The 22,186-nt window shown below is 59.0% G+C and overlaps 6 protein-coding genes across 6 annotated transcripts; 3 read left to right on the top strand and 3 right to left on the bottom strand.

The window, feature by feature from the left end:
- Window positions 1–2,238: 2,238 nt before the first annotated feature.
- On the top strand, window positions 2,239–4,003 carry CHLNCDRAFT_140172 (hypothetical protein; the record flags this gene model as incomplete). Its single annotated transcript, XM_005843538.1, has 7 exons — window positions 2,239–2,436; window positions 2,557–2,607; window positions 2,717–2,879; window positions 2,955–3,181; window positions 3,284–3,377; window positions 3,524–3,662; window positions 3,781–4,003. 7 exons carry the CDS (start codon window positions 2,239–2,241, stop codon window positions 4,001–4,003), a joined length of 1,095 nt encoding a protein of 364 aa, XP_005843600.1.
- Window positions 4,004–4,267: 264 nt separating this feature from the next.
- On the top strand, window positions 4,268–8,238 carry CHLNCDRAFT_140171 (hypothetical protein; the record flags this gene model as incomplete). The annotated part of the gene is made up of 10 exons (XM_005843537.1): window positions 4,268–4,378; window positions 4,527–4,634; window positions 5,667–5,828; window positions 6,025–6,738; window positions 6,822–6,931; window positions 7,091–7,139; window positions 7,321–7,434; window positions 7,640–7,707; window positions 7,896–8,036; window positions 8,220–8,238. 10 exons carry the CDS (start codon window positions 4,268–4,270, stop codon window positions 8,236–8,238), a joined length of 1,596 nt encoding a protein of 531 aa, XP_005843599.1.
- A 546-nt stretch (window positions 8,239–8,784) lies between these two features.
- On the bottom strand, window positions 8,785–9,902 carry CHLNCDRAFT_140170 (hypothetical protein; the record flags this gene model as incomplete). The annotated part of the gene is made up of 6 exons (XM_005843486.1): window positions 8,785–8,880; window positions 8,984–9,009; window positions 9,148–9,175; window positions 9,280–9,438; window positions 9,513–9,610; window positions 9,851–9,902. The coding sequence occupies 6 exons, from the start codon at window positions 9,900–9,902 to the stop codon at window positions 8,785–8,787; spliced, it is 459 nt and encodes a 152-aa protein (XP_005843548.1).
- A 167-nt stretch (window positions 9,903–10,069) lies between these two features.
- On the bottom strand, window positions 10,070–13,617 carry CHLNCDRAFT_59208 (expressed protein). The gene is made up of 14 exons (XM_005843485.1): window positions 13,310–13,617; window positions 13,110–13,214; window positions 12,873–12,955; window positions 12,586–12,691; window positions 12,225–12,312; window positions 11,894–12,009; window positions 11,681–11,750; window positions 11,409–11,504; window positions 11,179–11,283; window positions 10,930–11,001; window positions 10,703–10,799; window positions 10,494–10,604; window positions 10,295–10,363; window positions 10,070–10,169 (listed from the first exon to the last, which is right to left on the bottom strand). The coding sequence occupies exons 1-14, from the start codon at window positions 13,346–13,348 to the stop codon at window positions 10,121–10,123; spliced, it is 1,206 nt and encodes a 401-aa protein (XP_005843547.1). The 5' UTR covers window positions 13,349–13,617; the 3' UTR covers window positions 10,070–10,120.
- Window positions 13,618–17,795: 4,178 nt separating this feature from the next.
- On the bottom strand, window positions 17,796–18,781 carry CHLNCDRAFT_33034 (hypothetical protein). The gene is made up of 4 exons (XM_005843484.1): window positions 18,669–18,781; window positions 18,422–18,581; window positions 18,183–18,347; window positions 17,796–18,079 (listed from the first exon to the last, which is right to left on the bottom strand). The coding sequence occupies exons 1-4, from the start codon at window positions 18,725–18,727 to the stop codon at window positions 17,885–17,887; spliced, it is 579 nt and encodes a 192-aa protein (XP_005843546.1). The 5' UTR covers window positions 18,728–18,781; the 3' UTR covers window positions 17,796–17,884.
- Window positions 18,782–20,922: 2,141 nt separating this feature from the next.
- On the top strand, window positions 20,923–21,885 carry CHLNCDRAFT_28005 (hypothetical protein; the record flags this gene model as incomplete). Its single annotated transcript, XM_005843536.1, has 1 exon — window positions 20,923–21,885. The coding sequence occupies one exon, from the start codon at window positions 20,923–20,925 to the stop codon at window positions 21,883–21,885; it is 963 nt and encodes a 320-aa protein (XP_005843598.1).
- Window positions 21,886–22,186: the final 301 nt, after the last annotated feature.

Below are 22,186 nucleotides of genomic sequence, written 5' to 3'. Positions count from 1 at the left end.
GAGGGGGTGTTCGCCGGACTAGCCGAGCCGCGGGCGCCGCAGGGCCCGGGGCACCCCTCCACGCACCATCAGGAGGCCATCTCGAGTGCGGGCAGTTGCAGAATGGGCGGCTGGCGGGCCAAGCGAGCCGGCGATGCTGCGGTCGCCCTCGTCCTGCGTCCCCAAGGCAGGGTGTTGCTCAAGAAGGGCCCTAGAGGGGCGGGAGGGGGGCGCGGGGCCCGGCCGCGCCGGGGGACTCGAGCAAGGAACGATGAACAGGGAACTGAGGCCGTGTGTGTGTGTGTGTGTGTGTGTGTGTGTGTGTGTGTGTGTTACAGGGATTGGGCACATTAATGTGCTGGGGCCGAACCCACTAACCCTGCCGGCTGTCCAGAGCGAGGAAAATCTGGCCGCCGATGGCATCCCGGGGAGGCTCCGTCTTGCAAGCGCCATGCCGGTCTGCCGGGCAGCCGTCCGCCGCCCAGATGCCGCCACGAAGGTGCCGTGAGGCAAAGTCCCAGCTAGTGTCCCGGCTGGGGTTCGAACTCGTGCCTGTGGTATCACCCACCGGCACTCATCCAGCTCCTTATTTAACGTCGCGGCCAACGACGAGGGAGGCCGTGTGTGTGTGTGTGTGTTTTACAGGGATTGGGCACATTAATGTGCTGGGGCCGAACCCGCTAACCCTGCCGGCTGTCCAGAGCGAGGAAAATCTGGCCGCCGATGGCATCCCGGGGAGGCTCCGTCTCGCAAGCGCCATGCCGGTCTGCCGGGCAGCCGTCCGCCGCCCAGATGCCGCCACGAAGGTGCCGTGAGGCAAAGTCCCAGCTAGTGTCCCGGCTGGGGTTCGAACTCGTGCCTGTGGTATCACCCACCGGCACTCATCCAGCTCCTTATTTAACGTCGCGGCCAACGACGAGGGAGGCCGTGTGTGTGTGTGTGTGTGTGTTTTACAGGGATTGGGCACATTAATGTGCTGGGGCCGAACCCGCTAACCCTGCCGGCTGTCCAGAGCGAGGAAAATCTGGCCGCCGATGGCATCCCGGGGAGGCCGCGCGAGGTAGGGTTTAGGGTTCAGATGTCGGTGATATGAGTTAGAATAAGTTCCAGGAACATGAAGCACCTATGGTGTAGTAGGTTATCACACTCGCTTAGTAGTGCTCTGTTGAGTAGCGAGAGGTCTGCGGTTCGAATCCGTGTGGGTGCATCTTGTTTTGCTCCAGGCGAAAAGAAAACAAAGAAGAATGCCGGTTAACCTGTTCTTGGCTGCCGTCCCCGTTGGTGGAGTGGGTGGGCGGCAGTTAGCGCAGCACGCGGCAAAGACTGGCTGTTTAGCGCATACAAGCCCATCTTGTGCGCGAGCAGGGCACCCCAGCTGCACATCATGTGCACCCGGCAGCTGCTCCGCAAACTGCTGGCTGGCATCACCCCCCCGCCCTCCCCCGGCAACCCAACTACAGCGCCGGTGGGGACACAGCAGAGCACCATCCTGAAGAACAGGCACTAGGGCACGCCTGTGCTGCTTGTTCAAGGGGCTGCTCCGTCCCGATCAGGCTGCATCTTGCCTACAAGTTACTTCAGTGCTGGCCTGCCCTTGACCTGTGTTGGCCATACTCAGCGGGCTGGACCCGCTTGGTTGGCACCCCTCGCTTCCCAATATTCTGCTCATTTACGATTTCTCAGCACCCCAACAGTGTTGGGCAATGCCTTGTGCCCTGAGCCCGTCTTGGCGCGCGCGCTCGCTGAGTATCGCATTGGCCTCCAAACAACGTCCATTACTCATCAAAAGGCGATAGCTGGGCACCCGGGTGCGCACAATCACGTTGATTTACCAAGAAGAAGAAGAGAAGACGAAGAGAAGACGCTGGACGCGTGATTGTACTTCGGCCGTACTGGGTGGAAACGGGGGTTCAAGCCCCTGGCTCCCGCGAGTTAAATCGAGGGGAAACATAGGTGCAGGTCAGTCTGGATTGATCAGCCGCCGCCTCTTGGCCGCCGCTGCCCGCTCCCCGCCACCCGTGCCGGCGCCGCCGCCGCCACCGCTGCCGCCGCCGTGGCCGCGCCCTGCCCCGCTCCCCCTCCCCACCCCAACCTCGTCACGTTCTAACACAACGGCACTGGGGATACATCTGTCTTCGCTTGGCTTCCTGCCGCAACCCCTCGTTTCTTTTCGCCGTACGCCTCAAGGTACACTTTTTTGCGGCGCTCCATGCAGAAGCCCATTTACATGCGGTGCACGTGTTACAAAGTTAAGGCCGAATGGCAGCCCAGTACGCCCAGGCGGCAGCCCGCATCTCCGCCCTCGCCCTCATCGACGCAACAGGCTTCGACGTCTGCCAGCAGTCGTGCGTAGACATCCTTGCCGACCTGCTGCTGCGCTATGTGCAAGAGGTTGGGGCGGGCTCCCACCACTATGCGGAACTGGCGGGCAGGAGCGAGACCAACCCGATCGATGTGGTGCGTGGCAAGGGCTAGGAGGCATGGCGCAGGCACCTGGATTACCGCGGCACATCTGCCCGCGCCCAGCCCACTGCCGCCCCCGCCCTGCCCACCGCCGCGGCCCCCCTGCTGTTCCAGGCGCTGGCACTGAACGACATGAGCACCGGTGTGGCCCAGCTGCGCGACTTTGTGCGCCACTCGCAGGCAAGAGGACTGCCGCTGGGAACACACCAACTTCATGCCCCGCTCCGCAGCAGACGTGTCCCTCCCTGTTACGCCTACCTACCCCACCCTGCAGGAGGTGCCCTTTGAGCAGAGCATCTCCGCCTTCCCGCTGCGCAAGCAGTCACGGCCCGCGCCGACGTTCATGGAGCGGGGCGAGGCGCCGCCGCCTCACATCCCGCCCTGGCTGCCCGCGCTGCCAGACCGGCACACCTACGTGGCCACCCCCGTGTACCCAGGTACGCAGTTGCTGGCCTCCTGTGCATGTGTGTTGCGTTTTCCAAATGCATTGTGGTCGTTCCGCATGGCTGCAGGTCACGAAAAGGACCCCCAGAAGCGGCAGATGCTTCTGACGGAGCAGCGGCAGCAGGCGGAGACGGCGGCGGTACGCCTGCAGGCACGTCTGGCAGCAGACAGCAACCAGCTGCTGGCCGCCAAGCTGAAGAGCAGCGAGGACGCGTCGGCTGCAGCGGCGACTGGGCAGCAGCAGGAAGGCCAGGAGCCGGCAGGGGCGACAGGGCAGCAAGCAGACATTGCCGCGGTCGGGCCGGGGCAGGCCAGTAGGGCCCAGCGCGGCGCAGCCGCCAGCAACCCTTTTCTCGCTGCGCCGCGGGGCGACCTCGCCGCTATGCCGCCGCCGCAGCCTGATGCGACAGGGGCGCAAGCTGGAGCAGCTGTGGGCAGTGGAACTGGAGACCAGCCAGCCGTTCCAGGCGGTGGGGAGCAGGGCCCTGAGGGTGAGCCGTCAGCTTGCTGTTTGTTTGACCAGCGGTTGCGTCGAGGTGCCCAGCCCCAAGTGTTGCTGTGCCAAGCTGTCTAGCTGTCAGCTCCCTGAGTACCGCATCTGCACACGGTCTGTCCGGCCCCTGCTGCTCCGATGCAGCGGACTGGGAGCCAGCCGCAAGCGAGCTGGGCAGCGGCAGCGGGGGCGCCAGCGCCGGCTTTGTGGCGCAGCAGCTGTTTGCTTCGCGGGACTGGAAGGCACAGCAGCAGCGCAAGGCACGCATTGCCACCAGCGGCAGGTGGGTGTTGTCGAAGGCCCACCGGCCAGTGGCTTGGTTGGGGAGCAAGGCATCCGGACAATGTGCCGGTGGTTCTGCAATTTTCACACGAGGGCATGGGCACCCGGCTTGACCGCAGGACGGTGCCCGAAGCATTTGGCGAGACATATGACGAAGTTGCGGCGGTGCGCATGGGCAAGCGGCAAAAGCGTGGGACCGCAGCGTCGGCAGCCGCGGCGGCCGCCACCGCAGCCAACGACCCAACGAGGGCTCGGGTTGAGGGCATCCTGGCTGCGAGTGCGCCTGTGGGGGCGCCGCCGGCAGGCGTGGGGCAGGAGGATGTGGTGCAGGAGCACATCTAGGATGCCAGGATGGTGAACTCGCGGTGAGCTTGAGTTCACAATGTAAGAAGCGGCGCGCTGGATGCAGCTGCAAGATGATGGACCGGCATGCCGTGGCAGCGCGCAGGCGGCCCGCAGTACGCCCGCCCACATTTTCAACTTGCGCCTTCACGCCGTTGCTATCTAAGGCGTCCCGTCACGTCGTTGGAAGCGTTCAGACAAGTCGTCTTGCTTTTGTGCTCGCGGGGGATGTGGCGTTAGAGTGCTGAGGCTTCTCCCGCCAGTATGGAGGCCGGTGCTGGGCCTCTCGTGGGAGGCCACGACCTCACCGTGGAGGCGCTGGCAGAGTTGGTTCCTGGCCTCAGCAGAGCCGCTATTCTAGACGTCGTCGAGCAGGTAATCCTTGTCACCAGCAGTCCCTCTGCCGTTTTCCAAGGCCCAGAGTGGTTGCCTGGTTGCCACGCCACCGCGCGCTCCGCCCGCCCGCGCAGTTGGGCGGCTCGGACTCTAACCTCGTCCTGTTGTCCCCTGCTGCCTGTTGAAGTGCGGTAACAACGTTGAGCTGGCGCTAGACGGCCTGCTTGCCATGGCGGAGGCCCAGTCGCCGAGGGGCCCGTTGGCACCACCCCCTTTGGTGCCGCAGACGCGGCAGGTAAGCCTGTGCCCTGTCTGACCTCAGGGCCCTTGTCCCAAGGTTCCATACGGCCCCCATCTCCATCCCCTTGCGTGCAGGACCAGTATGCGGTGTTGTTTCCGGCTGAAAAAAAGCGGCCAACCCAAACACCCAGCACGTCCCAGAATCCTTCATCTGTCGACAACCACCCCACTGGGGACAGCCTCCCTGCCCAAACCACCGCTGCTACTGCTGCATCATTGCCACCAATGTCTAGCACCCTGCAAAACGAGCAGGAGGTGTGGCAGTGCTGAAGGCGTCCATCCCACTGTATGGTGTATACCTGCCTCTTTTGAGCGTGCACCAGCGTATGCCCCATCTGGTCGCTTCCCCTATGCTGCTCGCCTTTCCTCCCCAATGCAGGGCTCAATGGCTCTGGAAGAAATCTGTCCCTGGCTTGTCTCATTGGATGGTGGGCACCAGCATCCTTCCCCAGTCCTGAAGGCTGGGCTAGGGGCACCGCTTTCACGGCCCAGTCGCAAAGCTGCCAGCCGTTCCAGCCGGGGGTGGTGGCCCTGCTGGTCTCCTGCTTCGGATGGTTTTAGGAGCCACCGACAGGGTGGCGCATGCACGAGTACGGGAAGTTTCAGGCCCCCTGTATCATCAGCTGGACTGCCACCCCCAACCGCTGGTGCCACCCAAATGCACTACTGCGAGCATCGTTTGGAGCTGGCTTGGAGCGACGTAGTTGAGCCACCCGGTGCCAGCCAACAGAGCTGTTTTTTGCTGCCAGCGACACCAGGCGCTGAGCAAGGCATGGCCCCCAGTAACACCAGCATCGCTGCTGCTGACAGCCACCGTGCCTCTGGAGAACCAGCGCCAGCCACCGCACTGCCACCCGCCAGTTTGGCGGTGTGCACCGCACCCACAGAGTGTGGAGGTACAATTGGTACATCGTCACTGTGTGCAGCAGCCACATCTGAGCCAACTGCGGACTCGAGAGCCACTCCTGAAGCTGGCCGGGACCCTCTCCTCGTGTTGGCAGCCGACCCACTGCCTCCCGCATTGCAGTTGCTGGCGGAAGCGCAGCATGAGGAGGTGTGGGCGAACCAGCAGGTGCAGCAGCACAGCCATTCCGACCAGCAGCAGCAGCAACATGGCGGCTATGGCCCAACCGACCTTGTGCTGGCGGTTGAGTTCCACAGTTCCATGTTTCCAAACCTCAAGCCTGACGTGAGTGCTCTGTGCTGATGTGACTGGACTTGCCACAAAGCACTTTGCTACTTTATGCGACGAGCATTGTCTCAGTGGTTCAGCACTGCGGCATTCCACCCAATCAGTTATTGTTTGTTCGGCCCTCATTCATTCATGTCCCTCATTCATTCATTTCACCGTCATTCATCGTGTGTCTGGCTTGCCTGATTCGCAGGTGGTGGGCGACGTGCTGCAGCGGTACAGCGATACGCCACAGACGGCGCTGGACCAGCTGATCATGCTTTCTTCCTGCGTAAACGATGCAGCAACCCACACCTGTGCTGCTACCACCGCTACCAGCGCTGTTGGCTCACTGCCGGACCAGCAGGCCTGGGAGGCAGACAGCGGGGACGGCTTCTGTGGCGGCAGCGATGATGAGTTTGCTGCCGGCAGCAGCTGGGAGCAAGAGCTGACGCCTGCTGAACTGGAGGCGATAGAGGCGGGTGTGCCTCTGGAGTTGCTGCTTGCAGCGCCGCGGCAGCGGGATCCTCCTCAGCGGCAGCAGCAGCAGGTGCCTCACCAACAGCAGCACCGTCCGCTGTCTCCTGAGGGTGAGGATGCCATGCCAGCCGAGGAAAAGCTGGAGCTGCTTCAGCTGGAGTTTGCGTCCATCTCTGTGGATGAGGTGTCTGCCTCGCTGGCAGCCTGCGATGGCAGCCTTTTCGCCGCAGCAAAGCTACTGCGCGCCTTTTTGGCAGAGGATGATGCGGCCAAGAGCAGCGACAGCGATGGTAGAGGCAACATGATTGGCGATGCCCCTAGGTCGGCAGCGGCGGCTGCAAGTGTCCCCGCTGCTGCCAGCGCCTCGGCAGCGCTGCCGCACCATGCCTGGCCCAAGGTGCAGCACTTGTCCCAGCGCTTCCCAGAGGTGCCCATCGAGGCGCTGGAGGTGGGTGCCTCTCCGTCTGCTCCTGCTGGGCGTGCTGCCGCTGCAGCTAAGATTACCTCCCGCCTCCATCCCTTCACGAGCAGGTGGCACTGGTGTCTTCCAGTTACAGCCTGGCGAACGCTCGGCGCACTCTGCGCGAGGCAGGGTACACCGAGGTCGACCTGGAGCCCACCCCGCGGCTTCAGCCTCAGCTGTACGCAGCTTTTTCAACAGCAGCGAGCACCGCGGTGCCGCCTGCGCCGCCGCCGCCTTCGCCCCAACCGCATCCTCAGGAATTGCTACAGCCGCTGCCGCCCGCACCAGGGACAGTGGCAGGACCCAGCATGCCATCAGTGCATGGTGCCCCAGCCAGCCTGTCGCTGTCAGAGGCCACTTACCAGCGCAACCAGGCCATCTTCGAGGTGGGGATCGAGACCCCAGTTTGCATCTGTGGAACCAGTCACTGCTTGCTGCCACTCAGAAGCTCACTAGGCCGCTGATTGGGTAGCGGTTTCTGCATGCCTCAGCATATGCCTCATGGCACAAAGAAACTGTCTGGCCCATTGAATGCTCCGTTGTGCTGGCCTCCTACACGTCCTGCAGCAAGAGCGAGCACAGGCGCAGCGGCTGCAAATGTGCTACCGGCGCTGCTTTGAGCTGGCAGCGGCGGCGTACACGCGTGGCGACCATGACACAGCCAACGAGCTGCGTTTGCGGGTGAGTGGGTGGGTGCTGGATTAAGTGTTTGTAAAACACTTAATCAATCAACTACTAGGGGTAGTTGGGCTTGTCCTGGCGCAGGGGCAGGCGTGGGGTGGCTCTCGAACAGAAGCTGGGCAGTTTTTCACCTTGTTTTTCGCATACATTCATCTGTGTTACAGCCATCTGAGTGCACACCGTTGTGCATCCCTTCTGCCTGCAGGGCCATCAGTACCGCGAGCAGTACGACCAGGAAAAGCGCAGGGCGTCCAGGCGCATCAGCAAGCGAGTGTGAGTTAGCAGGGGCGGCTGGAGGGCCCGGGCATGGCGGCCCGCAATGTGGTGGGAGTGATGTGGGGGTGTCCTTTAAGCTAGCTAGGTGACAAGGGGCCAGGCCGTTGCTCTGGCCCTCCATCCGCGCATATCCTTTCCCTCCAACCCTGGCCATGTCCCTACCCCCCGGTTCTGTCTCCCCACAGCAACGCGGGCACCTTGCCCATCATCACCGTCGATCTGCATGGATTGCACGTCGATGAGGCGCTCCGTTTGGTGGAGAGCGGCCTCCGCAGCCTGCCCGAGGTGGGGCCAGCCGACGATTTGGGCCGGGCTGAGCTGGACCTGTTCTTGGTGGAAAGGCTTTGCATCTGACTCGGCTGCAGGCACTGTAGTTATACTGGGGCTTTGCATGGCCTGCCTGAACTTTGTGCTTTGTCCATGTCCATGTTGCATGGGGACAGGACGGCCCCTCATTCCGCCTGCTCCCAAGCCTCCCACTTCCTCCTTCCGCCTGCTCCTGCCTGCAGTCCATCCCTGGTGGCGTGACTGTGCGCTACATTACCGGCAAGGGTTTGCACAGCGCCGGAGGCGCTCCCCGCATCAAGCCAGAGGCATGTGCTGCTGCTGGCATTGGACACGAGCTAGCTGGCCTGGAATGGGCGGCTGCTACATGGCTGCTTGCTTTGTGTTGCCCATTTAAACCACGGCAGACTGATGCATGCATGATGCTGCCCCTGCCCCAGGTGTTGCGTTTGCTGGCAGAGCGGGGGGTCCCTCACGAGCAACAGGGTGGCATCGTTGAAGTGACGCTACGGCAGGCCGTGACGTGAATCGGCTGAAGAGGTAAAGATGGTTTCCCACAAAGCAGAGTTCCCTTGACCAGGCAAAGTGCATCAACTCACAACGTAAACTTGATGGACACGTGTAAAGCAGTTCAATGTGCAGCGAAGTAAAAAACAACAACGAACATCACATGGCTCATGTGGCTCAAGCAAGAACAGGCTAGCATAATCAAAAGTGGGCAGTTCAAGTGCACAGCCTATCCGGACGATGGGCACGATGGCTGTGAGCAGCCGGCATCACATGGCCAGCTCACTCTGCCTTCTCTTCGGCGGCAGCGGGGACAGCTTCCTTGGCGGCGGGGGCCTCTGCTGGGGGCGGCGCATCTTCGACGACGTCCAGGCGGAACTGCATGCACAGACACCAATTGAGCGCTTATAGCGTATGGCGTGGTCACATCAAGGTGCACGACCAGAATCATTAAGAACAGATCACATTGGTTCACAAATACCTTTGCAATGTACTTGTCGCCAAACACTGTGGGCCCCACGATGGTACAGCACATCACATGCAATGGGGACACGCAAACGTAATGCATCATGAGTGCCCTCGCAATGAAGCTGCTCCTAAAAGCACTGCAGCCGCTGTAGCACAACAACAGCAGCTGGCACTCACCGATTTCGCTGCCTGGCTTCAGCTCGGCCTGCAGAGAGGTCATGGTGGCAGCGTTTGGTTCGAAAACATGCACGAGAGAGCAGCTCAGGAAAGACATAAATTCTGGGCATGCCCCCATTGATTGCACCGCACCGCTTGGGTTGCCTCCAGTTCCTCGCCATCAATTGTGGTGCCGTTGGTGGAGCCCAGGTCAGTGACAATGACGGACGCCTCGCCGACACGCAGCGTGGCGTGCCGGGTGCTCACCGTGGGGATCTCGATGAGGATGTCGGCAGGCGGGGCGCGGCCCAACTGCATGGATGTGTTGCCGGGGCACATCATTGGTTGCAACAAACAACAGACGTCCACAGGCGGCAGTGCCGCACCTCAAACAGCCCCTCCTGCAGCTTGATGGCGCCTGGGATCGCCACCTCCGCGTCAAGATGCTGCTGGGTGCCATCACCAGTGGGAGTGAGCTGGAGAGCTGCACACACGCCGAGGCACCGCCGCCTGGTGCAGGTGCTGCGGGCCGCAGGCGGCCGGCGGGCGGGAGCGGCGGCGAACCCTGCACGTTGGCGCAGCACTGCCCGTCTCATCTCAGCATCTCAGCCCATGGTGCCCGCGGTAAGAAGCAGGGCCTCCCCCGCAAGCAACGGGTTTGAACCGCATCTCTTCTCTTCTCTGCGCGTCTCGTTGAAAACGTCTGGTTCTGCTGCAGCCTCACCTTTGGGGTGCAGATAGGCGGCAGGGCAGGGGGCAGCGATGGACGCCAGCATGGTGCGCTGTTTCGAGAGATGCCGACACCGATGGGTAGCTAGCAGTAAACTACTGGCGAGCATAAACGGCCAGGTCGCGATCTCCTTGCACTACAACATCCAGAGCTGATTCCTCATAGTTGGCATAGCTGGCGCCGCCCAGTCCTCAGTCTTCTGCACTGTTACCAATCTTCTGCACTGTTACACTACAGAGACCAATAGGATGCACCATTCAAGTCTCATGCAGACGCCCCTGCTGGCACCAGCTCCATCTGCCGACGGGCTCGCCTGCACATTCGGCGCAGGGTCAACATGCTGTGATGCTCAAGTGGAAGTGCACACGTCCAGCATTGGATCCCATCTGAGCAAACTTTGCTGCAGTTGCAGCAGAGGGGAGCACCACCAGCATGCACCTGATGCCTCCAAGCAGCATGCGCCGCAGCGGCTTGGTCTGCTCATCCAGCATCTGGAACACGCTGGGCCTGCGACACACGCACACACACACACACACACTGGCAAGCAGTCATTGGTCAGATAGGCGCAGGCAGCCTTACGTGGACAAACATCAGCATCAGCAACACCACATGGCGCAGGCATCCACACCATGTACACCTGAGGGGCAGGCCGACCGATTCCATGGCCTCGGGCTGCGGAAAGGTGATCTGGCCGTCGGGGCCCTCCTCTGCAATGTACTGCCCAGGGCGCATCTCCCACGGCCGGAACCTGCACATTTTCGAGGTGCATGCTCTCATGCTGCTTGTGTTAAACACCAGGGAAGAAGACACGCTGGTGCCCATCGGCGCCACGGGTCTTGCATGCACCTGAAGCCGTTGGCCGCCCACAGCATGCCGTGTCCCACATCCTTCTTGCCATAGTCATCCAGCGGCTCTTCGCCCAGGAACATGTCAAAGATTGCGCCTGCGCAGATGGCAAAAGGCAGGGCCGATTCAAATGGAGCGTTGGCGTGCCGTGCTAGTGCCCCTATGGCGCGAGCACGTGGCATGATGCTTGGGCAGGGGCTGACACAAGGGAACTGGCAGGCGAGCACCTGTCACCAGCGGGCTCCGGTTGACGCCGATGCGGCTTGTTCGGCGGTCTCGTAAACGGCCCGGCGTAATGGCTGCACAACAGCGTGCGGCGGTACAACCCCAGAAGGCAGTTGGCAGCAGGGCAAGGCCAGCTACGTCCTACCGTCGCCGACAGCGCTGCCCCCCATGTCAGATGCCGATGGCAGTCACAGCATCCTGAGCTGCTGCGACCACCGCACTGCCAGGGCGAATGACCCCACGGCCCTCACCTTCCACCAGCAGGTGAGCCTCTGGGGTAGTGCTAAACATGAAATGGGTCCCCTCCTTCACGCACCCGCTCTTGTCCATCCACCCAGCTGGCGCCACGCGCGTGTCTGCAGCAGGGTAGGCAGCTTAGCGCAAAAGGGCATTGATGGGCGTGTGGCAAGGGTGCGGCGCACCTACACAGCAACAGAAGAATAGGGCATGGTTGCTGAGCTGGCCCGTCAAGAGGCCTCACCATCAAACATGCTGATGAAATCGTGAAGATCCGCCTTGTGCTGCGGCTGCAATTCTTGGCTGCCCGCCAGCGACTGCATGCTGCGCTTCAGCTTGGCTGCACACAGGTGCCCAGGCGCAAGCGGCAGCACTGTAGTTCAGCCAGTGTGCATGGGGCATACCATGGTGCCAGCAGGCACGGCAGGCCAGCACAGAAGCAAGAGCAACGGAAACAAGTCCCCTGCTTCAGCTGGTGCAGCATGGCTGTGCAGGCACCGTGCGGGTGGGATCTACCTGCCAGCTGCTGCCGCATGGGCGCCAGCGGCAGCGGGCGACTGGTGAGCGCCACGAGTGTCAGCTCCAGCTGCAACAAGGCAGGCGGCAAGGGTAGAGGCAGCGCTCATCTGACGTGACTTTGGTGCATAGGGCCTAAGCCTGCGGCGCTTGGCACAGAGGCGGTTTGCTCAACACGTGAGCCTGGTGAATCGCAGCGGCAGACGACCGCACGTTATGGCAATTGCGCACGACGTCCAGGTAGAGGCGGCCGTCAGAGGCTGCTTCTTGCGGGTCGCGTCCCGCCCAATCGCCAGCCAGCAGTTGCTCTGCGTTTGCCGTCCGTGCATCTGCAAGGGGGGTGAGGGGGAGCCGCCGGCAGCGATGGTTGCCTCCAGCCGGCGCAGGCCTTGTAAATGCGCACAGGCCTTGTAAATGCAATCTGCCGCAGCGAAGAGACCCTTGGGGCTGGGCTGGAAGTTGCTGTCGCACTTCCAAAAACACAGCGCCGACATGGCCGTGATCCAGTTCCATCTCTGCGCCGGCGGCGGTCCCAGGCACTCACAGATGCCCCAGCCAAAGTCTCGCCGCCCGCCCAGCAGCTTGCTGAGCACGGGGCGCGGGCTGAACACGTTGCCATGGCCAATGCGGTCCTGCAGCGAAGCAGGGGGTCAACAGAGGGAGGAAAGGGAGGTGAGACCAACCCAGATGTTCCCGGAAAACATTGATGCCATGGGCCACTCGACCCATTCACCAGATGCCGTTGGTGGGACAAGGCATGGAGGTCAGACAGTGGCAACTGCCTCCCACGCCAGCATCAACGCAGCCGGGCAGGCCGCAACTGAAGTGGTGCATGCTGCGTAGCCAGAGACAGCGCACGCCAACAAGGCGGCGGAGGCGGCGGCGGCAGTGGGCCAGCAACGCACCAACTCCAGCTCCGCTTCCTCCCTCTGCCTCAGCTGCATCTTGTATGCGCCCTGCCGCAGCTGCTCGCTGGGCACCATGTCCTGCAGCTGCCACCGCGGCAGAGTCCTGCAGTGGCCTCGGGGCATAACCAAGTGCAAGCAATCAGGAAAGGTGCAGACGCAGCTCCAGATCTAGTGTGGCAGCATGGCGTCCAGCGGCCAGGCAGGCGAGATGCGCAATCAGCAGACTGGGCCCGCCGCACCTGCATCATGGCAAAGCAACAGCCTGCAAGCCCGCCGGCCCGCACCTCACTGTCTCGTCAAACGCGCCGCTCTCGTACAGCCGCCGCTGCTCCTCCACGCGCCGCTGCAGCCGGCGCAGCGAGGTGACCTGCAAAGTGTGGTGCAATGGGCAATGGGCGAGGCAGGCAAGTTCGGGCGGGGGCATCAAAGGCGCCGGGCGCTCTGGGGGGGGGGGGCAACGGAAGGCATTTCCCCCAAGATCAACACAACAGTGCAGTTCTACTCTCTGTGCTAGCACCCACCTTGCCGTCCACCATGACCCGGCGACGACGCAGCAGCTGGTCCAGGGCCTGCGCCCGCAGCTGCTTCTGCTGCTCCGGCGGCATCGCCTCCACCTGCTCCCATACCTGCAGCGACGCCGCCGTGGGCACAATTGCTGACGTGCACGAATTGCAGCACCGGCAAGGCACACATGAAAGCCAGGCACTCGTGTCAGGCTCACCTTCTCATACTGCTCATCGGAGGCGGGGTTGCTGCTCATCTTGGCGGTGCAGCAGCGCGAGCTGGCAGCGCCACGCTAGCGCCGCCGGCGCACCGCCGCCGAGGGTGCTCCCAGCAGGCCGAGTGCGAGGCAAGCACGACACGGTAGCAGCCTCCAGGTGGCTGTGCTCGTGCGTGCAAAAGCCAGGAAGGGGGTGCCTGCAGTGATGAAGGGTGCAGCACGTTCGAGCACTCGGCGGCCTGCAGCAGCCGAGGAGCCTCCTCAATCAAAATGAATGCACGCTCGCGAAAGCGCGAAACCAATGCGCTCAGCCGGAACTCAAGGTTCCGACCCTGGCGACGCCTTAATGAGTGCCCCCTGCGCCCGTGGCAGCCTCTTTCGTTCCTGTCTCCACAGCAGAAGCGAAGATGCGTGCCAAGGTGCGTGTTTGCTGGGTTGGGGGCGGGGAGAGAGGCGTGGTGCGCACCATGCGCCGTGACGACGGTGGGCTGCACGATAGAGCGGTTGCTGGGGACAGCACCCGCTTGCCGTGTAGTTGGCAGGGGAGGCTGCGGGGAGCTCCCCTCCCCCATGCTGATGGGATGTGATGCACCTGAAGCTTGGCAATCAGAGGTTCAAATGGGAGTAGGCAGGGTGTGCGGGGCGGGCAGGTGGTGCTGTGAGCTCCTAGCGCCTGCTAGAGCTCAATGATGAGACGCCGCCAACAGCGACGCTGACCGGTGTTTCTGCCTCCTTGGGTGACCTCCCGATCCTCTTCTGCAGTGGAGGAAGAAGCGCATGCGCCGTCTGAAGCGGAAGCGGCGGAGGCAGAGGGCCAAGTAGGCTGAAATGCCGGTCGCGGCCCCCGCAGCAGAGTGAAGCTGGCGCTGCGGCGTCAGCATGCCGAAAATGTGCTGGACATGTGTAATGCACCACACCTTGCTGTTTTCTTAGGCAGTCAGCAGGGCTTAGATGATCAGGGAGGATGAGATGCAGTGTGCGTGTCTGTTGCCGCTGTCTCGCGGGGTCAATGAATGTTTTCTCGCCAGGTTTCAAGTGGGTTCACATCCGAGTTGAGGTGCCCTGGATGCCGGCGGATGTGGACCCGAAGGACGCCCTGCGGAGCAATTATGGCAGGAGCGGGACAGTGATTGTAAACCTGATCCACACCCCCTGGCTCCCCCCCCCCCCCCCCCAGTGGAGGGCAGCCCTATTGTGGTCTGGCAGGTACCGGCGGCCTTGCGTGACGCCCACGGAACGCAGGAAATGAATGCATCTGGATCCCAGTCGAGTCCACCAAGTTTCAGGGGGAGCCAATCCACTAGTGCAGGGGGAGCCGATCCAGGAGGGGAGGGAGAGCCGAACTGAACTTTGTCACACAAAGATGGTCTTGCAATTTCATCCACGCCTCTGTGTGACAGCATACTGAGTTCTGCCACCAAAGACTTCGCTCCTAAATTTTTGCTTGACTTCAGAATCGACAGATGCAGCAGCTTCCCAGCTGTTGCCATATTCCAGTCAGCCACATCTTGCCCAGCCTTTTCATCTTTTGTTTTCGAATGTGTGGGGCTGTAACAGCCCACTGCCCCAGCCTCAACCGAAGGAAAAGGAAACAAGGACACATTCGAGCGATGGACACTCATTGCCAACCAGATTATACCATCCTTGAATGATTCGGAACAGTTCCATACATATGCCACGTACATTCAACCCTTGCCACTCCCGTGCTCACTGCCTACGAGCAATCAAGAATAAGCTTTGGCTAATAGATCTATTATGTGCCCAACCACTGCAACTAGCAAAGTACACATGTATTTCGCACCTTCCTACGAGTACCATTAACCCATGTACAGGAGCCATGCACAACCTGGGTCAACTACAAGTGAGCTGGCGATGTTGGATTAGACTCCACATTATCATAACTTGCACACTTCCCCCTCCAGCATTACATGCTGTAAACTATCCGGTCAAAGGCTATCAGCATTTTGATTGCTGTTTATGTTCCTCAGACGTGCAGTTCATGTTCCTCAGGCGTGCAGTGTCATGCAGAAAACGCCTTGCAACCTCCAAATTGTGTTGCATGAGACTGCGCTTCAGCCCTTGGGCAGCATCATGGGCAGCAACGACGTGCTTTGCATTGAAGGCCCGCAACAATGCATCCACATAAGTCTTGTTCTGGGGCTTGTAAACCACCTCTGCTGACGTACGGCGAGAAGTTGCTATCAAGGTGGAGTTGAACGACATATTGTATTGTGCTAACTGGCCGATGGCCGCTTTGGCTCCCTCTTCAGCGTTATCTGGCCAGGTTGCGTTTGCTGGAGGGTCAAAAACGATCGTGGCTTTGCCGTTGAGGAAGCTGTAAGCTTTCAGGAACCTGCAATTCACTCATCCCGCACAGTGCCACAATATATCACAGTTCTTGGGCAGGGCGATGATTGGTATTTGAGCAATCAACACACACCGGGCGTCGCCAAGTATTGGACATTCGACTTGAAGTGCAGCAGCAATGGTGCTGCTTGCTTTGCTGATGATATACTCATCTGCAAAAAAAAAGTGGAGAGGCGTGATTGGCACAATCAATTTGATAGAAGAGCACTATGAGCTTCAGTCCCTTTCTCACCTGTTGCAAAAGCTGTGAGAAGGGCACGGCAGCGTGTCAAGACGTCATAAAACTCCTGTGAACATGGGCAACGGCGATGCCAAAGAGTTACATGTATGCGCTATCAAAAAGCAAAAAAAACACAAAGGACAATACCTTGTAAGGCATCGTGATCGACAAAAGCTGCAGGTGACCCTGAAGCTTAGCTGGGCGCATCTGCTCCAGCTTTCCAGCATCTGCTCCACCACCCAGCAAAAGCACTGATTCGTTGCGTACATGCAGCTGGGACAAGATCAGGTCGTTGCTCAGCACTTCAAATGCCTCGGTGTAGTTACGTCTTGCAAAGTCGATCGAACCCTGCATAACAAAGCACTAGGAATGTTAGTTCCTTGTAGAATTCCGCGGCAGTGCGGCAGAGGAGGGCGATACATGTGCAAAGCAAATGAGTCCAGGCTAGCCTCCATTCAACCAACCTGTATGCATATGTTTGCCATGTCGATTCTGTTGGGAGAGGAAGGCAAGGGGAATAGTGGGGCAATAAAGGGCACATCAGCCTGTCTGTTCCTGCCTAATCCTGAAGACCATGTTTCTATAAGCGATTTAATGTATGATGACACGCCTGGGGCAATCGTCATTAGTTGCAACCGCGATGGCTGCTCTCCAACCATGGCATGCTCGAAAATGATGGACCGAAACTCTTTGGCCCATGCTCCATGCACAATCTCCTTGTCAGGTTCATGCACTACAAACAGAAACCGCTGATGTCGCGTAACAAGCCACGATTTGATCGATCGACGAATAAATTCAGTGTACTCTGTCCAATCTGTAACAATGATGACCACATCGAACTGCAACAGATGTCACACATGTGTTGCTCAAGCTTGCTGCAATAGAATTGGGCGGCTGTGAAAGCTATTGTCTCACCTCATGGAGGTCAGACTCCGCTGCTGAGACTGCACCATAGCTACCAATGTACCAGTCATTCATGACATCCTGCGCAATAGCAAATTGACTGGGGAGCTTTACGAGCTTGAGGATGGGCAAGAGTGATGTGGCAGTGGCATGCTTGCCTTGATTCCTAAAGCATCGTCGATATAGGTGGTCACGTTACATCCCGCTTGCTGCAATGCAGGCCGGTTACAGCAAGGGTTTAGCATTAAGCATTTACAGGAGGGGGCGCATTGCTCACGACGGTATACCTGAAAGGCCCAGACAAATCCAGCGGCAACATCTGCATGGAACCTGCAACGACATTAAACACATACGGTTGTCTGCCAAACAGCAGGCAGGCGATGGGTATGGAATAGATTGGTAAGCACCACACCGTTACTACTCAACATACAAGGTTGAACACCCCACAATGTAGCGGCGTATCAAGTTTCCAGGTGGAGGACACAATCTTCGGTGACAGCTACAATATCATGAAACATTCTGGATCAAACCCTGAGGGCTCACTTCTAGGAGCGCTGGAAGCCGGGCCTTCCAAACTTTCAAAACTCACTTTCGTCATCCATAGCGGAAAGCCTCCTGCTAACACCAAAATCCAGCATAAACACGTTCTTTTGTGTGCAGACGAAGGAGACATGGAACGGCCAGCTTGTGAGGGCCGCCAACTGGAGCAGCTGTCTTTCGGCAGGGTTTTATTTGCATGCATGAAGTGCGTTGGACCAACAAACATACACAAATTACATATGTTTGGCAAGCAATTACACGTTCATGCGCCAGGCGCTGCCCGAACACTTGTCCGTTCCTTGGTTCGGGCCGGGTAGAGTGTCGGCTGCTCAAGTATTGCAGCTGGATAAAATGCAAAGAGCCGCTCAAGCTGCAGTCTGTGCTTGTGCCATTCAAGCACAGATCCCAGGGTTTTCTTGGCAAGAGGCATGCCCCCCTTCAACCTGCCGACTTAAAGATTTTTTTGTGTTTACAGCATGCATACCGTCAGACATTCTTTGATTATCAATAGATGCACGATTAGGGCCCATATCAAACCAGCATTTTCATGAAGTTCCAGTGCAAGCGATTTTGAAAGCATTGGGTTGTGTGTCGCAGGTCAGCATATGTTGTGGAGCATATTCAATACATTTGCTGCGATAATGAGGATCTGCGCCTTCCAAATGATTGCAGCAAAACTTGGCGGCTCCGGGGATGGGAGGGAACTCCTCCGCCTGGCGCTGCGCAATAGCATTCAGAGCCTGCATACAAAAATGTTCATGGTCCTTCACGGGACAGTTGTATCCCCCAAGGACTCCCCAAGGACACAGAAAGAGGAACTGAAGGTTGAAACACGAAACACACCTGCTCCTGAAACCAGGCCACATTGGCATCAGTCAAATGTGTCATCACCCAGCGATGACCATTGAGCATGATGCGCTGCGCTTCTGCATCGTGTTCCATTGCCCATTTCACTTTACGGGGGAGATCATCCTCAAGGTCATGCCAAGACACAGGCACAAAATGAATCTGCACAACAGCACTAGTTGAATCGTGACTTGCAGCCCAATTAGTACTCTGGCATGAGCTTACACTGCACTCACCCATGGCCTGATTTCGGTGGCCCAGAACTGAGCAATGGGCGTGTCAATCTTGAAAACAAGGGATCCACTGATGAGAAGGTGCTTAGAGCGAAAGACGCTTCCGAGTCCATCTGCATCCAGGATGTACTTGTATTGAAGCTGCTCCTCCCAAGATAATGCTCTGTATGAAGTTGGAATAGTTTTTGTAGCGCATTGGATGACGCATGGCAGGTACTCGTACACAAATTTGCAACCGAACTCTGCTTACGTTCCAGTGATCTCCGGCTCACACGACTTGTGAACACAGAAAGTCAATTTTATGTCCATGAGACCGGGATGGCCTTTGCTCACACGGGCTGCGCGCTCTCGCAATGCTTTTGTTGTGTACTCTTTGTAGGGAATAGAATCCGCACCCCATCCAGTACCCCGAAATACAAGCTTTGCCTGGCGATCCTTCCAGGCCACAGCAGCGAGACCATCTCGGCGATTCTTGCTGCTCTCGGTGAAATCCTACAACTCGGTTGAACAACAACAATGTGAACTTAGCCTCTTGAACCGAACAGTTCGCATTGTTGGTGTAAAGTGAGTGAGAACACCATAGCACACCTTTCCCTTCTCACCTGGCCCAACCAAACCCAGTCATATGAAGGAAATGCAATCGAGAGACATGTCAGGCTTGTTCCACTGTATTGACTATCTTGATAGCTGAATGCTGGGGCAAACCCTGCTCCTGGCCCATGACGTGCCTCCTGCGATGAGTCGTTGTGGGCGATGCTTCCCTCTGCCCAATGCCCCCAAGTTGTATTATGGACTTGTGGGTATTTCCGCGTTAAGATCCAAGACTCTGTATATGAAAACCTGCGCAGAGAGAGATGACACCATGCATACAGCATGATGCACATGGATCAAAACGCATGGGGCATGCGTTCAGAACGTACAAGCAATTATCCCCATGTTGGAATACAATTGTAGCATTTGGAACGTGAGCGGAATGGTTGAGCATGATGGTTAGGGCAGCCAGGGTGCCCGCTACGTAGGCTTTCATGGAACCTTCAGCTCCAGACGAGAGATTTGGGTTGCCAAAAGGCGGCGGAGCCACCCAGATAGTTTTATCAGAAGTGACTTGTAATGTCAGTGACCAAGGGGCAAGATAGGCGGCTGTGGCCAACGTTTCGTTTCGTGTGATGAGGGGATGGGGTTCTAAGGCACGTTGCAGCTTAGCCGATAAAGACCGACGGAAATTGTCTTCCTCTGATACACATGACGCATTCTTTGGATGTTCTAGAATCCGAATAATAGATGGAATCCGCGCCATCCTGTGCATTTGGAAATACATGGATGGATATGGTGCAGAACCAAGTATTTGTAAGTGTTTGTTGGTATTTTTTGGTCGGCATGATTGGTTGGAGTATGCCACCACACCAACATTATGCATCAGTCACCGGTCTCACCCGAAGGTCATGAAAATGAGAATGCATAGTGTCGCAAATACGCCAATAACGAGAACATTTGCTGATATCCTGGAGTGCTGCATAGACAGGCGTACCGCCGAGGAAAAGTATTGGCGGGTAGGCCAGTGACCGGGGTGCACACCTGCAACAACACAAACCGCTAAGCCATTGAGCACCGGCAGCGGTGTGGTCCTGCCTTGCAAGGTTTACCCACGTGGCTAGATACGCGTCCTGCGGTCGCATACGCATTTACGCCAAAGAGTAAGAGATTTGAGGAATATGTTCTCCGTCACAGCTTCAACAATTTCCAGACTGCCGACGACCTGCTCAAAACTGCTGCAAACACTCTCCCGACTGCCGGAAGACCGCTGCAGGCGGAGAGGAAGATGAGAGGAGCTACCGTAGAGGCGGAGGTACTGCAGAACCTGCAAGTACAGCTGGCAAAGGCTTCTGTCCCGCTCTCTATTATTTATAATTATCATCGACGCATCTGGGAGACATACCTACGCTCGGAGGTCGAGTGGCCGCACTCCTGCCTGCCTGCACAGCCTATTCGCCCACCGGTGGAGCTCTTAATAATGATTTCGATTACTTATGTACGCTAGAGGACGGCGCTGACATCCCGGCTCACTGCAGAGGGCCATCCCATGTTCGGCCGAGTAATGACTGCTGCTTTTTCGTATTGAGCACTGATATATGGTGGAAGAGGACCACGTAGACGTCAGTCTCAATGCCAACGCAATCTTCAGAGCCACCGGCGGCAGCGTTGGCTACCCACCCACCGCCGAGGTGCGTTGCAGGTTGCGAGGGCGCAGGCAAGCTGCCTGCGGCAATACACGTGCAGCGCCACCCTCTCTCCTGAAGCGCCCATTGCTGCAGCCACAGCCGATGGTCGGACGTTTGGTGGGCCTGCGCCTGCGCCGCGGTTCTGGCGCTGCTGTGGCTGGCGACTGGGCCCATAGATGCGGCGCTGCTGCGCCTCCGTGCCACCACCCCCTCCGCCATTGCCCCCGTCTCAATCCGCGCAGACTGGCGGGCCGGCTGGTTTTCCTGCCTGGAGGGACAGCGTGCATGCTTCCTTTCCATTGTGCGCCGCTCCTGAACAACAGCGAGCGCGTTGTCTTGGTTGACTTGCCGCAGCATTGGAATCTAGGCGACAGCTTCCTCTGGTTGGGCGAGCTCAACATGATGGGCGCGCTGGGCCTGCAGCAGCCGCCAGCCACGCCCGTCTGTACGATTAACTCTTGCAACCTGGATTTGTTGGGCGCGGCGGTGGGCAGCGGCACCATCCTGCTCCACGGCGGCGGCAACTTTGGCGACCTCTACCCTGCCCACAACCAGCTGCGCAGCACCATCGTGCGGCGCTTCCCCAACAACACCATCGTGCTGATGCCGCAGAGCGTGGTGTACAGGGATGAGCGCCTGGCGGCGGCAGACGCCGCCGTGTTTGCCTCCCACCGCTCGCTCACCCTGCTGGCACGGACGGCCGAGTCGCTGGAGAAGCTGGGCACGCACTTCAATGCCACGCCGCGGGCCCTCTCCCCCGACGCCGCCTTCATGCTGGGCCCAGTGCTGCCCGACTGCGAGCCCACGGTCGACATTGCCTTCTTGCTGCGCTCCGACATCGAGCGGCGGATGGAGGAGCACAACAAAACCGACGCGGTGCTTCAGTCGCTGCAGGCGCGCAACGTGACTTACACTGTCGACGACTGGCTTGGCTGGCAGCAGTACGCCCACGTGACCCACGAGACGCTCGACCAGGCGCTCGCCTCGCTGAAGCTGCACGTCGCCAACCGCATACTGTGCCGCGGGCGCGTGGTGGTGTCCGACCGCATGCACGCCATGATTTTGGCCTTGCTCATGGGCAGGCCCTTTGTGGGGTTTGACAACAACAATCGCAAGCTGTCGTCGTACCGTGCCACGCATCTGGACCCGCAGCCGTTGTGCCGACCCGAGCACACGCGCTCCTTCTTGACGAGCGGCATCGAGGAGGCGGTGGCCAAGGCGCTCCAGCTGCTAGATGCCGGCGTTTGACATTGTGCTGGCTTGATTTCATGACCTCCAGAGGAACTTGGCAATAATTCCTTTTGCATGCTGCACGCTACATTGTTGACATATTCATTGTTCCTTTATGCACATGTGATCATCAGGTTCAGACAACATCCCCGCCCATTACCCACCTGCATCATCCTGCATTCTCGGCTTGTGTGGCGATGACACTGCCCGTCGCGCCAGCAGTGCAATTTGACGTCGGTTTGACATCAAAGCCAACAGGCTGTGCGTGTGCAGCCACCTTGCTGCTGCTGTCCCCATCTGTCTTCGCACTCATTGCTGC

Source organism: Chlorella variabilis, assembly GCF_000147415.1.
Source record: "Chlorella variabilis unplaced genomic scaffold CHLNCscaffold_29, whole genome shotgun sequence".
In the NCBI taxonomy this organism is placed as follows: domain Eukaryota; kingdom Viridiplantae; phylum Chlorophyta; class Trebouxiophyceae; order Chlorellales; family Chlorellaceae; genus Chlorella; species Chlorella variabilis.
Note: the sequence above shows the minus strand (reverse complement) of the source record. Positions and strands in the feature narration are given on the sequence as shown.